The sequence below is a fragment of the Alosa pseudoharengus genome, unplaced genomic scaffold, assembly GCF_046254945.1.
Source record: "Alosa pseudoharengus isolate Yale_2024_CS ecotype anadromous, Long Island Sound unplaced genomic scaffold, YU_APseudo_1.1 YU_APseudo_1.1_scf_3, whole genome shotgun sequence".
In the NCBI taxonomy this organism is placed as follows: Eukaryota; Metazoa; Chordata; class Actinopteri; order Clupeiformes; family Clupeidae; genus Alosa; species Alosa pseudoharengus.
The window spans coordinates 40,059,425-40,077,753 of record NW_027468718.1 but is presented as its reverse complement, the minus strand read 5'-3'; the positions used below and the strand labels follow the sequence as shown (position 1 = coordinate 40,077,753).

The 18,329-nt window shown below is 39.6% G+C and overlaps 1 protein-coding gene across 5 annotated transcripts in view; it reads left to right on the top strand.

Moving 5' to 3' along the window:
- Positions 1 to 18,329, top strand: part of armc8 (armadillo repeat containing 8) — a 253,834-nt gene that overhangs the window by 25,503 nt on the left and 210,002 nt on the right. For all 5 annotated transcript variants that reach the window (XR_012981938.1, XM_076264244.1, XM_076264243.1 and 2 more), the window contains exons 3-6: positions 10,946 to 11,017; positions 11,207 to 11,349; positions 11,923 to 12,020; positions 12,210 to 12,302. Coding sequence is in view for 4 of the 5 variants with exons in the window: in XM_076264244.1 (XP_076120359.1) it covers positions 10,946 to 11,017; positions 11,207 to 11,349; positions 11,923 to 12,020; positions 12,210 to 12,302 (406 nt within the window). In the remaining variant the exon portion in view is untranslated. The remainder of the gene's footprint in view (positions 1 to 10,945; positions 11,018 to 11,206; positions 11,350 to 11,922; positions 12,021 to 12,209; positions 12,303 to 18,329) is intronic.

Sequence of the window (18,329 nt, the reverse complement as noted above, 5' to 3'; positions counted from 1 at the left end):
TTCCCTCCCTATTGACACTTTTATTTTAAACTTAACCTTCCTCTGATTTTAATCACCTCAGTTATCAATCAAAGCAAACAGGGAAAAGAAATGACAACACAATCATGAAAAACACTCAAATAAATAAATGTGCAGATAAGTCGGAATGAAAAGCAGCACTGGTTGAAGCCTGGAAATATTGTAAACAAACGTTAGCTTAATTTGCTAGTTTATCATAGTCTGGTTAGACTGTTAAGTTTCCCTACATGTGTTTAAGTTTCAAATGGATATTTTTTTCTCCTTGGGACAGGCCCGATGATTAGAACTTAGCAGTCAATTTGAATGCAACAGTTTTGAACAAATTCGTGCAGCGTGCTAATGATGCTAACCGGATTTAATAGCAATTTAGCCAGTCGTCTTGCACGATTAATGTTTGGATTACATGTGCATGCTGAGGAGGGATGCGCCTGTTGAGAGGGAGAGAGAGAGAGTGCACGGGGCAAGGAGAGTCTGTGTTGAGGTAGGCCTACTTCTATCGCCTACTCTGGTAGAGTTTGACATACTACAATGCAAGATATATAGCCTATTTATTTATGGACAACGTAAGGCAGGATGTGTGTGTTGCTTTTAATTATGAATGTTCTATCGAACATATTTTTTATTGATATCGATTACATGTCTATTGCGATACATATCGCTATCGTTTTATCGCCCAGCCCTATGCTCAATAATAGCAATTTTAACAATTTTAATACTCAGCCTTTCTGCCCTCTGGTGGACAGAACATATAGAACTTAAGTTTGATACCAATATCTGTCTTACTGAAGACATTTAATGGTTAAAATATTATTAATACATATTCAAATATATTAACATTTTTATATTAATAAACAAACAAACTTCGAATATGATTTTTGGGCAAAAGTCAAAGCCCTACTCATGATTGGCCACTCCATTTCTAGAAGTAAAAATCCCTTTTTTTTTCTCCGTTGAGAATTTGATTATAAGCCATTATATCAACGGTCCAAGTTAGACTTAAAACAAGCTATGTGACGAAGCGATTTTATATACTTACTTATGTAGTTGCCACAAGTTCATATGATATTAACCTTGTTTTAAGAAAAAAGTGTTTTATTCATGATCTCACAGAAAAGCACTACATAGAATCTATACATGAAAACCGAATTCTCTTATAAACACGGAATTGCACAGAATTTGCAGATGAATTTGCTTGGCGGATTGCACACCTATGAGCAAATTTGACCAGAAAACTAACAATTCTCCTTATGTAGGCTAGGCCTATTCTTAAAATTAACATTAACGATAAATGTTGGTGCTATTTCAGAAAATGGTTAGGCTAGATAAACATTTGTTTTGGTTCAAATAACGTGTTTTGCTGCTTGGGCTGTTGACACATTAAATAAACGGGCATTTTTTACTTGTTTCTCTTTTATTTCAATTTACTTTAAAACAAAAAGCATATAAGAAGGTCTCTGCCTAAACCGTGGCCAAAAGACATTGTAAATGTGTTGTGTAGCTTAGTAATCATATCTCGAATATTCACATGCGTTGAGTTCCTTGATTGGTGCATGACAAAGAAAATTAGCGATCAGTGGGTCCCGACAACGGTGTAAAACACTAAACTGCTTGACTGCTAGATAACGGGGCTGAGCAATACCCCAATGACTAGGCTTCTAGTCTGAAAACAACTAGTTTGCAAGTTTTGTCAACACATAATTGACCAATGAAAAATCAGTAGATGCAAGACGTGAGTTTGTGGAAGATTGTTGCAATGTGTGCAGTTTCTTGAAACGTTGCAAGCAGTCTCATTCCCAGACGCGAATGTCAGCAGCCTCAAGCAGATGCGCAGGCCCACCTGCTGTGGGTCTTGACCATTCAAAAAGTGCTGCAAGAAATTCTCACTGACAAGAGAGCGTAACACCAAGCGCCTTATCATGTAACCATACTTCAATGGAGATGTGTGCTAAAGATGGTAGGCTAAATGCTCTAGAAAGCAACACACATTTAAAATGAAACATGAATCAACAAAAAGTAGGCTACTTTTAAGTGGAACATTTTGAGTTACAAAGTGCCATTTTATTGGGATCTAAACTTGCAGCCTAGTTATGGCCATGTAGTTGAAGTTATGTAGGCCCTAACTGTTGTTTTTGCGCAGATTTGTTGAATGTTTGGCTAAATGTTGGATAATCAGTCCAGTTTGAGATTGTTGCGATCTAAAATGCCTGATTTCGCGACAACTTTTCTAAAAAATTGCGATGGAAGTTGCGGTGTTTTTAGCTGTTTGTTGTGAAGAAATTGCGGGAGGGAGTGAAAATTGCAAAAATAGGTGCTAGTAATTTCATATTGATTTAAACTGTTAGACTACACTTTTCTTTAATGTTATCACATTGGTGGTGTGTAAGTCTAATTGACTGCCTGCCACTTTAAGGACGTGAGAGTAGCGTTATTACATTTCTAAGTGGATTGGAATGCTTGCATCTCACCGTGTTCGGCTACGAGTGGAAATCACTTTTTGCATAGTGCATTACGATATGTGGATGTAATTCGGGATGTTTTCTATGTCATTAGTTAAAATAAATGTTAAAAAATAACTCGAATGAAATCATTCTTGGATCACAGAAGAGGTAAATGTCTTGAAATGTTATTAATTTCTATGATTTTGGTAGCACTACACAAACTGAGCCCACAAGCTAGCAAACATGACACGAGCTAAAAGGACATCTCCAGGTGTAAACGTTTGCCAATGGGTTGCATACTGTAGCCTACTCAAATGTCAGTAAACCAAGTAGGCCTTAATTAACTTACTTTCATAGCCTAGGTGGGTTAGACTAGAACTAGAAACACTGCCACAAACCATGTTGGTGTTTTCTCACCTTGAAAGTTGAAATTTGCTTTATGTTAATGGTAGGAAGTTTGTCATCGTGTTGTCTTATTTACAGAAGGAAGCGTGTTTAACTATTGCTAGGTTGGAAAGCGTTGGAAAATTGATCAATCGCAATGGCTGATGGGACAAGTCGTTCCTTCACTTGGAAAGTTTTCTGTTCGTTTTTTTGCTTGATATGAGATGATGTATTATGATTCATTGCTTGGTATGAGTTGATGTATTATGATTCATTCCTGGTCAGCCTACGTCAAGGCCCAGGGACTGAAAACAAAATGATTTTCATTTGGGTTCATTCTGGGCAAAAACAGTTTACTTTCCTGTTCCAGTGTTCAAAGTCCTTTCCTCTAATTGGAACCGGTTAAAGCGTTATAGATGGATAGTTAATAGCGTTCCTTGATGGCATTGACATTGCTTTTACACATTTATTTATTGCAGGGTACACAATAGCCTACGTTTTTTTCTTTTTTGTACAAGTGCCTTAAAGGTGCTCTAAGCGATGCTGTGGGGTATACTACGAATCTCGATTAGTGGGTTAGCGAGGTATGTTGCGCTCAAAGCCAGGGTATGCTGTGACACGAAAGTGGATCTGTTTTAGCGCCGCTATATCACCATGGTATCTTATGCTCGCAACTAAACCTGGTCGGGAAGGAGGTTATGTGCTAAGTTATAGCTCAAATCGTGTAATTTACCGCCCACTGACCAATCAATTGTCTCACGTGTAGGATTCTGTCATATATCTTACAGGTGGAGCCCCGCCTCACCAAACATTTTTGATCTCGAATGCGCTTTAATAGTGTTGTGCGTGCAAATATGCCACTATGGACTTGCATACCATACAACATCTGATGACAATCGATTTATTTGATGTTCTAGGCTAGACACTTAAAATGACCGCAGTGTAGATTACACTATCACTCATAAATGTGGAAGTAATTGTTTTTTAATATAGGCGGTCTTGTGCGTCTCCATGTTTCATGGTTGGCCAACGTCATCCCAACACCGAGAACGCGCACAGATCTGAGCTAAAAGCCTAGTTTGACAAATATATCACATAACTGCTATCGTAGTATCACTTAACGTATACCCCTGAGTCAAGGCTTTGTGAAGCCTCGATGTGTCTATATAGCCTAGATATGTCTAACGTGCTTCGTAGTATACCCCACTGGGTAACGTCACTTCTGTTGACTTTCAAACAAAACAGAGAGCTAGCTCGCTACTTCCTCCCCCTCCCTCCCGTGCTGCTCCCGTGCAATTGAAACTCTCCTAAACGCGCATCACTTCTGTGATTTGCTGGAACAGTTTGTTATGTTTTTATGGGCTAGGTTTGCCCAGGTTGTTTTTGTTGCCGTTTTTGGAGCCTGGGCTGTCCACAGAGATCGCGTTTTTTACCGTGTATTCAGGACACAGACAGCAGTTGGTTAGGTGATGTTTGCAGTAAGTGACATAAAATGTTTTAGCCTAAAAAATGTGTGGCATCGCTTAGAGCACCTTTAAAGTTTAAATCAAAGCCTAACCTACACTACCAGTCAAACGTTTGGACACATACACACTTATTCGTAGTTTTTTATTTGATTCCTTTTTTCCTACATTGTACAACAATACCTACAACATCCGAAGTATGACAAAAGACAAAGATCTCTAGAAATATATTATATCCATGCGCCACATTTCATAATCTTTGCTGTTTACTTCTCTATGACAACTTTGCCGATAATTGATATTATTAAAGCAAACTTCATTCTTTTCAATTAAAATCAGTGAAAGACAAGCAGCTAACAAATGCTCACAATGTATGGGAAATCCATCAAGGCTGTTGGAAATCCATTCCAGCTGACTATATAAAGTTGTAATTATTTATTGTGCGAATGGATTAGCAAAACCATAGCTGTGTCATCACCATAGGCTATTTGCTACGATATTTACTGTACCTCTGTTAAAGCAAGTCGTGACTTATGCCCATTCAACTTTTAACTTAGGCTATAGACCTACAACAGTCTGATTTTTTGTGTCAATTCAAAGACCTGTTATATCCATTTTTGGATTAGACTAGCCAGTCTCTATGCTGTTTTCATGGACAGCAAGGATCCGCTTTGTTTGTTGTTTTAGTTGTTTGTTGCTTCTACACACGTCATCTCCAGTGGTTCAGTTTTACTTGCGCAGACGCGCACATATTGAATGAACACTGACACCACTACCCCCGTAATTGCATGTGTCTTTATTTGATAACACTAAATTAACAAATATTTTCTAATCAGGAAAATGTTTAGTTTATTTTTCTTTCGGTCCACGGTTCCATAGTAGGCTACCATTCAATTGTGCCGCAAATTATCCGCGGACTAGCAAGCCTGCAGATCATGTTAGGTAGTAGACCGAGTTTTGCCATGTTAACCTATGGAGACTGATGGGCTGTCAGAAAGAAAAATAAACTAAGCATTTTCCTGATTAGAAAATATTTCTTAATTTAGTGCATACACGTAGCCACGGGTGGGCCCGGACGGGCTTAGTCCTGTCTACTTGTCGATCTTGCCCGTCCAATTAGAGGGCTTTCCTTCATTTACGTTCACCATCTAAAAAAGACGTGCAAATCAGCACTCCGCTGACAGCTCAAGAATCAGACAAATTGTGATCAGCCTAGCCCGGTTGACCCCAGACCCTTCTCCGTTGTAACTGAGAGTGGGTCTTTGGAAGAGTAATTCACAGCCCAATTCACACACATTTCCAAAGGGCGTTCCGGACGCAATAGGAGAGGCCAAAAACCAAACAGAGCAACGAAAGAGACACGGGAACACTGGTTGTAGGGACAAAGACATCGTAGGCTACCACACTGAAAGCTAATTTTTTGTCACTAGCAACCTACAACTGCCCTCTATGAAACACAATTGCATTTTCAGCTGTACATGTTCTCTGAACAAAACCGTTCATGTTCAAACGAGCATTTTGTTTCATTCGTCCTTTCTGGCCGGCCAGGACATATAAAGCAGGCATAGGGGACTGACTGAAAGACTGAAACGTTTAAAGCAATTATGCCGGAATTGTTTCAAGGCAAACACTGAAGTGTAGCTTAATGCAGCTAGTCTGTAAATCATTACCATACCAGAGCCTACGGAGAGCCTTGCCACTCCGTATTAAGTCCCATTGTACCGAATTTGGGATGCAGTTCCACCAGAGTTCCACTGGGGGCGATCGCCATGAGTGCAGAATGAATGGGAGTCAATGGAGCTAGACGGCTAAATTTGTCTCTTTCACCTGATTGTCGTTGACAAATCTCAGATTTGATTGTAGTTTGTATAACTTCAACATGGGTTATTATAGGTCAAAAGTTGAATGAACGAGTACTTATGTCCTTTTGATTTCTTACAGGTTGGGTCGTTGTTACACATAACACGCTAGCATTGTGCTAATGAATGATGTCATTGACACATTTGAAAGGCTTTTTAGAACAATTAAGTGACTTTAAAAAATACAATACTCAACCAAGTGTATTTTCTTTGCCTCCCCTTTCGAATACAATACTCAAATTACTTGAAAAAAAATTATATCCCGAGAAAAGTGGATTTTGAGGGGTAAAGCTCCATAGATCTCCATGCATTCTGCACTCGTGGACGAGCGCCCTCATGTGGAACCACAGGAGGAACTGCAACCAGTTCAGAAACCGGAAGTTTTCCGAGAGTGGCAGTTCTCCCCTTATTAGACATTCTCTGACCTTACCATAAAAACTCTCGATGTTGCAATGTGTTTAGGCTAGCCTAGGCCCATTTCATTTTTTGAGCATTCTGAGTTTCTGCTTGAAACGGTGTAGCCTTAAAGATAAAGAAGATGACCAGATATGGTGAAAATGAACATGATGACTGACTAAATAAATTAGTGTGATGTTTTAATAAACCATTGTTGGTTTACATTTAAGTCAGCATAGCACATCTATTAAAAAATATATGTTTTCTGTCGGCTACGTGTCCAGCTACTGTAGCCCTATAAATGAACAAAATATCAAACAGTTTTCAGTAGCCTACCACTGTTGCAGATTTCATAGGTATCCCTTACATTTTTGTACATTGTTGCACATTTCAACATAAGGAAGCAGTTACGAGAAACTTTCTTCTAACTCCCTGTCTAAAACCGTGATAACAGCTTCAAACAAGCGGCAGCAGTCATCGTTGATATTACGGCTTCAACAGGGTGCTCTATCGTCATCGTGTAAAGCCTGCCTCAATGGTTCTGATGGGTGCCTAGATTTAGTAAAATTGGAAATGGGCTTGAATGGGCTCTTGGCCAGATGGACTTGCAGAGCAAATCTCAAATTTGCCGGAAGTTCAGCTGGGTTTTTCCCAGGCTACGAACAGCCGGCAGCTCCGTTTAAAATGTTTCTGTGTGATTGTCAACTGTGATGAAATGCGTTCATTCCATTTTTTATATCATAAACGTAGCAAGCCTATGAAAAGGCTTTGCAGTAGGATTGTCCAATGGTCAATCTGTTGATTACAGTGCATGAAAATGCACTGTACTGTTCTTCCAAGGCATTTTATTACCGTGCATGAAAATGCACTGTACTGTTCTTCCTAGGCTTCTTATTCTTATGCTTCTTATTCTTTTTCTTCTAACGCATTTAATGCAGCTTCAACCGTTTAACGTAGAAACTTCATTCAAACTTTGTCACGTAGATCTTACTTAGGACACCCTTTTTAACTGTTCAGCCATTGTAACTGTTACTTGTCATCAACTATGACTCCTACCCACTGTAGCTAGTTAGCTAAGTAACATGGTTAGCATAGTTAGCATGCTAGCATGTTAACATGCTAGTTAGCATTTTTAGCAAAACTGTTCAAAATGATTAGCTAAGTTACCTAAGTAACATGGTTAACATATTTAGCATGCTAGCATGTTAACATGTTAGTTAGCATTTTTAGCAAAACTGCTAAAAATGATTAGCTAAGTTAGCTAAGTAACATGGTTAACATGGTTAGCATGTTAGCATGCTAGTTAACATTTTTAGCAAAACTGCTAAAAATGATTAGCTAAGTTAGCTAAGTAACATGGTTAGCATAGTTAGCATGTTACCATGCTAGTTAGCATTTTTATCAAAACTATTAAAAATGATTAGCTAAGTTAGCTAAGTAACATGGTTAGCATGTTAGCATGCTAGTTAGCATTTTTAGCAAAACTATTACAAATGATTAGCTAAGAAACATGGTTAACATAGTTAGAATGCTAGCATGCTAGTTAGCATTTTTAGCAAAACTGCTAAAAATGATTAGCTAAGTTAGCTAAGTAATGTGGTTAGCATAGTTAGCATGCTAGCGTGTTAGCATGCTAGTTAGCATTTTTAGCAAAACTGCTAAAAATGATTAGCTAAGTTAGCTAAGTAACGTGGTTAGCATAGTTAGCATGCTAGCGTGTTAGCATGCTAGTTAGCATTTTTAGCAAAACTGCTCAAATTGATTAGCTAAGTAACATGGTTAACATAGTTAACATGTTAGCATGCTAATTAGCATTTTTAGCAAAACTGCTAAAAATGATTAACATGGTTAGCATAGTTAACATGTTAGCATGCTAGTTAGAATTTTTAACAAAACTGCTAAAATTGATTAGCTAAGTTAGCTAAGTAACATGGTTAGCATAGTTAGCATGCTAGTTAGCATAACTACTAAATATGAAAACATTAGCTAAGTTAACTAAGTTAAGTAACTTGGTTAACATTATTATCTTAGTTAGCATAACTGCTAGCAAACATAAGAGCCATTCCAACTGTCAGTTATCGTCAATTATCTACATAAATAATTTAACCATTTAAATGATCCATCTATTTAACCGTTCAATCATTCCAACTATATTAAACCTTATCTACCAAGCAAATAATTTAACTATATAAACTATCCACCTATTTAACTGTTCAGTCATTCCAACTATATTAAACCTCGTCTACCTAGCAACCAATATAGTTTGTTTTTACTCTGTATGATATTTTACATCATATTTTTTGCATTTTCATGCACTGTATTTCCTTCAGGAAATGCTTTTCTAGTTAATTTTTCTGTTTTATGTGAGGTGGGTTCATGCAGTTTTGCGCAAGTTTAAAGTGTTTAGCCGACTGGGTAATTCGTTAGCTATGATGAAATTTGTTCAATAAGTTTCGCTTTTCATGCCTATGATAAGGCTTTGCAGTTGTCCAATGGTCAGTCTATTGTCTCAATTGTGTTTCATGTGACGCACCGAAGCTTCATGCATTTGCTCCGGTTGAAAATTTTTCTACGTAATTTGTCAGCTGTGATCAAATGCGTTCAATAAATTCCACTTTTATGTCATGAATAAAACATGCCTATAATTAATGTTTGTATAGTGTATCTAATCTCTTATGTTATGCCTCTCTTATGTTCAATCAAATTGCCTTTGCCCACCCGTTTTTGTCTGTGCCCACGCATTTGAACATTTCTGGCTACGTCACTGATTTAGTGTTATCAAATAAAGAGACATGCAATTAGGGGGTAGTCTTGTGTAGAAGCAACAAACAACGTTATTTAAAAAAACGAACAAAGTGGATACTTGCTGTCCATGAAAACAGCATAGGGACTGACTAGTCTAATGCAAAAATGGAAATAACAGGTCTTTGAATTGACATACGAAATTAGACTGTTGTAGGCCTATAGCCTAAGTTAAAAGATGAATGGGCATAATTCACGACTTGTAACAGAGGTAAATATAGTATTTATTAATTAAATTAAATTAATTAAACAAGAAAACTGTATGTGTCTTTCTTTCCTCCGATTTGAATGAATGCAATTACTGCGCAAAGTGGAAAGGGAAAAAAGTGCGAGATTTCACAACATTTGTTTATGTTGTAAGAATATGAAATTAATAAATATCAGAACAAGAGGCTTTTGCGAATTAGCCGAAAGATGAACGTTAATGCATCATACTGTAGCCTATAGTAGGCAAAAGTTTGCGAGATGGAAAGAGGAAAATAGCGTTTAAATGTCCATTTAAATTATAGCCCAATCTAATGCACAGTTGTGCGTTTTAAATCCGAAATGAGAAGGAATGTGAGGAGACTGCTATCTACAATTGAAACTACCGGTAGGCTATCTGCAGCCTATGCAAATGTAATAGCCTTATGTCCTGGGCTATGGATGTCTATGCAAATATAGGCTGATTCATCTCTCCTTGCATTTTGCAACTGTGAGGTCCATGGTAGGCGCCCGACAGAAATATTGTTTCATTTTGCGATTGAGATATCCACGCTCTACGCTCACGTCCCCCAGTGCGGCCCTGTTTACCGGCAATGCTACAGCGGACTTAAGCTGCCACCTTGTGACGAAAAGTTGAAATACAAATACACATGCTGCGTGAGTCACGGAAAGCGCAAATGAAGTGGCCTCTTAAAATCAGGACCCACTGTACAAAACAAAACTTCCTTAATCAGTTTAAAATTTAACAAACCTCATCCAACTCCCCTGCATCTCCCTTACTCCTGTTATCATCTGGTTTCTAAGGGTCTAATAGGTTGTTCTGAGATAAATATTAGTAGTAGGCTAATGCATGATTTGAAACGTGTGCAAAAAGAACAATCTCACTTAGGCCCATAATTTAGGGACACTTGGTGTGCTTGGTTGTAAAAGTTATAAAACTCTCACCTGTTTCAAGAGCCACAAAATCAGGATGCTGCCTGACTCATTCTGCAGGGTTACAAGAAGAAAATCCAGCACATTCGTCCACAATTTCGGATGGCTTTCCCTGATGCCCAGATTATGATACAGTGCTACATCGCTGTAGTGGCATAGTGTCAATTGCAATTGCAACTGCCAAATTACTGATTTTAATGCTTGGGATGTTGAAACAGTGAGTTTTTATCAATCTGAACACCTCCAACATGTCTTTACAGATATACCTCTTTGCAAGTGTGTAAAAAAAGAAATGGAAGAATACTACCCATTGAGTGTAATGACCCAAATGAAGTATGAATATGCATTACAAAACTGGTGTAGCAAGATTTTCAAATGGACTTTAATTTGTTATTTACATGCTTTGTTGCTTAATGATTCTTAGACATCAACTCCTTTTCTTTTCAAGTGACATGAAGAATGCAGTCATTGGAAACAACAAGCAAAAGGCCAACCTAATTGTACTGGGAGCCGTGCCCAGGTGCACACACACTTTCTTTCTCTCACTCATACTTCACCACTCCTTTGCAAAATATCTCATACCATATCCTTAGTCTTTGGATAACATGCTGTAATGTAGGCAATGTCACACATATAGGAAGTATAGTTTTTGGTTGGTGTAGTACTCTATCAAAATTTAATTTAAGATGCAAACCTATTTGACCTCCAGGCTCCTATATTTGCTCCAGCAAGACTCCTCTATTGAGGAACTGAGGACGGAGTGTGCAGTGGTGCTAGGCAGTCTGGCCATGGGCACAGAGAACAACATCAAGTCCCTGGTGGATTGTCACATCATACCTGCCCTTTTGCAAGGTGCCTACACAAGCAAAAACACATTATTCAATTAATGTTTAAACTTAAGCCATTTAATGGGGACCCAGTGCAGACCCAGTGTTTGACTCCTGTATTTTGAGATAAAGTATTTTTTTCGGAATTTTCATTTGTTTTCATCCGTTTCATCTGTCTGTTACCTGTACCAGGTAAACTGGTAAAATGTGTGCATATAAAAGATGAAACCTTAGAGACAATAGCAATAGCGACGAATCTATGTGCATATTTTGCGTCAACGTATTTTTTGTTTAGTTTCCACAGGGGAAATTACCTGGATCAAGGTCTGTAAGCCAGTAACTTTACTTGCAGGAGTAAAAGAGTCTCCCTTAACTAGTGTCTCTCACATTTTTAAATCTCTTGTAAGCAAAGTGTTGTTTTGTTTTTTAAAGGTCTGGTCAACCTCTGCCAATAAATTCTAACAATTGACTTAATCTCCCCAGAGAGGGGAAGGAACGTGAATTCTCTATTTCAGTCTATTGCAGTGTATTGCAGTGCAGTGGGAAAGGAAAACATATTTTTGTGATTGCTCAAAACATATCTGTGTACCTTTTTCAGGCCTGCTCTGTCCGGACCTGACCTTCATAGAGGCCTGCCTGCGTTGCTTAAGAACAGTGCTCATCAGCCCTGTTACACCAGTGCAACTACTTTATACTGTAAGAGATGCTTACACACATTGCTACAATGAATAGACTCAATCAGCTGTGTGAATGCTTTTAGATGTAACATATTCTGTAAGACTCCTCAAATGTGCACTAATTAGTAATTTGTGTGTGTGTGTGTGTGTGTGTGTGTGTGTGTGTGTGTGTGTGTGTGTGTGTGTGTGCGTATGTGTTCTCTTCAAGGATCTGACTGTGATTCCCCATCTCATGTCTCTGATGAACCAGAGTCTCCGTACACAAGAATACATCACACAGATCATCTCTCACTGCTGCAAGGTCTGCTCTAACAATGTCCATCTATTCAATTATCATATACAGTACCCTCCAGAATTATTGGCACCTCTGCTGGCAAGTTGACTAAAAACATGTTTAAATGAAAAAATGAGGAAAATCCAACGTTGGGAAGTACATTTATTTTTAGAGAAAGTGAAATCTCAAAGAAATACATATTTTTAACAAAAACACATTGCTCACAATTATTGACTCTGAAACTAACATATTTTGCTATGTGAAGACCTACTTGAATCAATGTTTTGAGATGTTAAAGTTCAAAGTTAACAACATTTGACATGTCAAATAACTACCCCAATCTTTGGATGACATCAAATTTGTGAATTTCTGTCTAGTGGACACTGCAACATAGTCTAGTCACTTTTATCTATATCTATGTGCGTCACTCCAAGACATAAACAATTTCACAAACAATAAAATAAACAAACTCTCCTGGTATTTAACACATTGAGCAACATTATGCTCTTGAACAGTCCATAGCTAGTCAGGTGCTCTTGAGCCAGCCAGCAAATCATCAGTTCGGCGAATCTTCAAAAGTGACAGATCCTCCATCGTTAGCGTAGAAACATTCACACTTCCATCTACACCACTTGTTAAGGCAGCTAGCTAGCGCAACTGCTCAGCAACGGATCAGTATTAGCCTATACAATTTGGCTAATTACTTTTTCCATCGCATGGAAGATCCCCCTCCAGACTACGGACGCTGCGTTACTCGCTTCTGGTTTCAAACGCAGCTCAACGCTGTTCTAACGCAAATTGGAATCCCAGCAGGCCGTTAATACTCATTATTTTATGGTGCAGCCACCAACGCGGCAAATAACCGCTCAAGCACTTAAAACTAGTGAAATGGCGTTTACAAACGGAAGTTCGGGAGGAGCATGACGGAATTTGCCACGCCTCCTTAAATCAGACAGGTTATTTATTCGCAGTCTGTCTCTACCTGCCGAAGTAGTCAAGTGGAAGGTGTCACTCCGCTTGCAACCCGCACCTCCCCTTAAGCCTCCCGTCTTCCATAGTTAAAGAATAAAGGGGTGTATTGCGGAATCCTGCACGACTCCTGCCTGTGCAGTTGACTCCTGCACGATCCCGCAAATCACTTCAGGACCCTGGCCAGAGACTTCGTCAAACATGCTTTTCTATTATGCTATTATATCTGTTTGCAAATTACGGATTGTGAACTTGGCATTAATACACTGCAAAAACTGCTTATCTAATACAGTCTAACCAAGTGATATTCATCTTATATCAAGATCAGAAAATATACTGTAGTTGGTATTGTTTTCAGTATATAGAGACTTACCTTGTCACTAATTAGTGCAAAAGTGGAGATACTCTTTTTTGGGGGCATGACCATAGATAGTCTAGTCTTTGCAAGCAATGTGTCTAACAGAAATATGCAAACTTATAATAAGAATAATAATAATACGTAAACCTTGTTTACTGTCTTGTCCAGTCTTAGGCCTACAAAAGGGGCGGGGGGGGCATTATTTCATAACTGCTTCACTAGAAAAAAATACCACCAGCTTGTGCGTTCTCTCCTGGTGTAAACCTATCGTGGTAACGTTAACTACCTTAACATCAACGTCCATTGGACTGAGAGGTCTTGGCTGGATTTGCATTGGACCGTGAACTGTATGCACATCTCTGTTTCTGCCTTCCTGAAGCCTGATTGCTGCTGATGCCGAGCTCCTCCTTCAGTGTCTGAGAAATCGCTCGGGGCTTGAAGTGGCCTCTGACCTCTTGAAGTGGGGTCTGGGCTGCAGGAGAGAGTAGATGTTGAAAAGGACAGCCCAAACACGCGGTTGTGAAGTTCAACATCTAATGCACCCCAATGTTTAGTAGGTAAGGCCTACGCAATTAAAATAGGCTGCTGTAGCTAACTGCGGTAGCTATAACGGCAAGAGAAGTGATTGTTGCTGCACATTATTAGAGAGGATTCCAAGGAACCGAGCAGAGCTACACGCTGGGGCAGGTGCTCCCTTGGTCAGCTAGGGAAGGGCTTTAATATGCTGGCACTCTCTGAACACAGAGGAAGCCGAAAAAACTCCCAGACATTTAAAGGAGAAAAAATCCTTCCTTGCCCTCCTAGCAATAAGCGACAGAGCAACAGCTCCTGTGTATCAGCTGCCTTACGGCCAACGCCGGCATTGAGTTAAATACATTTTGTGATCCCACATAGATTATATTGTATTACTATTTCATGTAGACACGGTCTCAGACGAGATGCCGAGACGGTAGCCTATAGGGTAGTGGCACCAATCCAGGGAAAGAGGGGTGAGGGGGAATCAGGGACGCGGTCCCTGGCTGGGAAAAAAACGCAGGCTCGAACGCGGTTCGCGCTGGCGGGAGATGATGGGGAAAGGGGAAAAGGTAGCGACGCGGTCGCTACGGGGGAAGGGGGAGGAGGTTGCACAGCACCCTAGGTAGGCAAAGAGAAAAGTGGGGAGGGTTGATTAGCTTTGGCGCTGGTGCTCGGTTGATCGGCTATAGTAGGAGAGGAAAGATAAACTGATTGGGCAGGTCTGCTTTCCTTGCGAAACGAGGGCAATCAATCCTACATCCAACTCTGCTCTAATCAAAGATATGGTCCGCGGAGTAGCTCTCCTTCTTCGGGTCGTGTGGCGGCTATCGCTGTTATTAGAAACAGGCGAGCGATTCGATGCCCGAGAAGGTGCTGGGGAAGCCAATCTGCACGACCGGCGACTTGGCTCCTAGCTTGACCAAACGCGTCTTGCAAGCGGAGTGATGCCGATGCTGCAACTCCGGCAGGTAGAGACAGACTGCGAATAAATAACCTGTCTGATTGAAGGAGGCGTGGCAAATTCCGTCATGCTCCTCCCGAACGTTTGTAAATGCCATTTGTTGATGTCCACAACATTTTGAAACAACAACCTTCCAATATTCTAAGCTACTAATTGACCTATTGCCAGCCCCGCCCATTGAACGCGGATGAGCCAATGGCAGTCCACTAGCTCCAAACATGTAGACCGAGTCCGACAGCTTCACCTTACAGCTTCATAGAAATGCATTGGGAGCCGTGAATTTTTTTCCGGTTTTATGGGATTGTATAGTGATGTAAGTTGAAAAAGGACGGCCAAACGACATGTGTGGGATTAACGCAACACCGCTACACAGAATGATGGCTTTCAATCTTGATTATGCTTTTTTGTAATTATGTTAAATTAGATTAAATTCTCTCCTCCCAGCTCTCTATTTTAAGCAAAGGGTTACTGCTTGGCAAACCACAATGAAACAGTGCTCCACCACATATATGGATTAAGCCAAACAGTTAACTCAATGTAAGTAAGATAAATAATAAATAAATTAATAAAGTTGAAGTTGCTATGCAATGTAGACTATGTTTCTGTTTTTTTGCAGTACCATGTTCCTTACATGACATGACCTGGTGCCCTTGTAATATGCATGCCTATCTAGTCTATCTAGCACAGCTAGCTATTAATATCAGTGAGTCCCACTCGCCCCCCGTCTAAGTTTGTCACCCAACAAACCTTGAAATTAATTTTTAATCATGTGTCTCCATGGCATACTGGAGTTCTTCAACGGATTCTAAATGAAATCAGGTCTTGGGTTGTAACTTTTACAGACAGGCTTACAGCTACCATTGAAGTTCTAGTCAACTCCGGTCTGAGCTGTCGGACTTAGCAACAGTAACTTAAGAAATTCACATTAAGAAATTATACCATCACTGCTGCTCTGGCATATGTTTGACCAACCAGTTTGTTTCTGTCACTGCCTTCCTTCTCTACAAATCCACTTGGCATTTGCCTCCTAATACACTGAAGAGTCCTAGAAATTTTTTCTGAATCAATCACTCCAGCCACATCAACATAATGTTACGATAGTGGACAATTGGACTTTGCCTGAAATGTCAAGTGGTCTTATCAATATGCCACACGAAAAACGGTGCTGTGTCTATTTCGTTTTTAAATGGTAGTTCAAATTTAGCTTCAAGCAGATTGTTCTGAATTGTCTTTGACAAAGTTGAGGGTTTAAAATGGGAAGCCAAGACGTTATAACACATCCATAACATAGGCTAATGTTATCATAACACATCAGTGAACTTGCAGGACGGCTACGTTCAGAAGCTGCACTTTCTAATGCATAGCCTACATGGAACAAGTTTATTCTTACTGTAGCACCCATGAACTGTGTTAATTTCACAGGAAGTCTCTTGGTCTCCCCTCTGCATTCACTCATAAGTTCTCCTCATTTCAAAAAACTGTAAAAAAATCCTGTAAGTTGCGGTCAGCGATGTTCATCGCCTCAAACTTCCATCGAATTAGGAGGAGGCTCAAGAAATTTGGTACATTTTGACCACTGTGTGGCGCTATAATCACAGGAAGTAGGCTCATATCTCAGCAATGCTTAGACATATCTAAACCAAACTTGGTACATGGACTTGGGACCCAATCCTGAGGACGCACAATAAATTTGGAGTCTTTTGACCACTAGGGGGCGCTATAATCACAGGAAGTAGGCTCATATCTCAGCAATGCTTTCACATATGGAAACCAAACTTGGTATATGGACTTGGGACCCAATCCTGAGGACACACAATACATTTGGTGACCTTCGACCACTAGGTGTGCGCTACAGATACAGGAAATTAGCTCATATCTCAGTAACGCCTTTACGTATCAAAACCAAACTTGGTATATGGACTCGGGACCCGATCCTGAGGACACACAATACATTTACACTAGGGGCGCTATAATTAGGAAGACTTTCTCGTATTGACACCAAACTTGGTACGTTGATTCGTGAACACATCCCAAGGACCCACAATACATTTGGTGATGTTTGACGACTAGGAGCGGTATGATTAGCACTTTCACCTATCGCAACCAAACTTAGTATGTGGACTTGCGACTACATCCTGAAGATGCACAATTAATTTGGTGTGCTTTGACCACTAGGGGCGCTATATTTATTGACACTTTCACCGATTGAAACTAAACTTGGTATGTGGAGTCGTGACCCCATATTAAGACTGCACAATTATTTTGGTGACCTTTGACCACTAGGGGTGCTATAATTATCAACACTCACTGATTTAAACCAAACTTGGTGTGGAGTCATGACCCCATATTAAGACTGCGCAATTATTTTGGTGACCTTTCACCACTAGGGGTGCTATAATTATCAACACTTTCACCGATTTAAAGGGGAACTTGGCAACTATTTCAACGTAATAAACCCGTTTCCGGTGGAAATGGTGACTTTCCCCGCTGCGCCTATCGTCCCCAGGCGGAAAACCAACCTTGCAACATTGAGACTACCGTCCCGGAAAGAGAAGTGAGAAACAAGAAACTCGTTTTTCTATTGTGTTTCTTACCTTGTAACATCCACATAGTTCTGCCAAACTTATGCTAAACATTCGCTAGCTTGTAAACAAATCCATGTGCTTTTCCCACAGTTTGAAATAGCATAATGTACAATTTCTCCAGCAGAGGTGGAAATCCTGCCAAGTTTCCCTTTAAACCAAACTTGGTATGTGGTCTTAGGAGTACATCTTGAGGACACAATACATTCGGTGAATTTTGAATCCAGTCCAGTCCAGTCCAATCCAATCCAATCAAGTACAATCCAATTCTTTATTTTGACTATTTTTTTACATTATAGAACAATACTGAATTATGTAATAGGAAAGAGAGTGTAGACAATGCAAAATATTTTAATATTATAGATTCTTGAAAGTATTTCTACCTTTTGCTTTGATTTGAACTTTTCAGGCATACTGTGGCATACTGTATTTTCCTGACAATAAGTCGCTCCGGAGTATAAGTGACATCAGTCAAAAAATGAGTCATGAAGAGGAAAAAAACATATATAAGTCGCATCGGACTATAAGTCACATTTATTTAGAAATTTATTTCACAAAATCCAAGAACAGACAGAGACTATGTAACTGGCCGAAAAGATTGAGAATTCTACCGGACAGACGAAGAAGTGAGGGGCCCGATGGTAATTGTAAAGCAATTTACAAAAGAT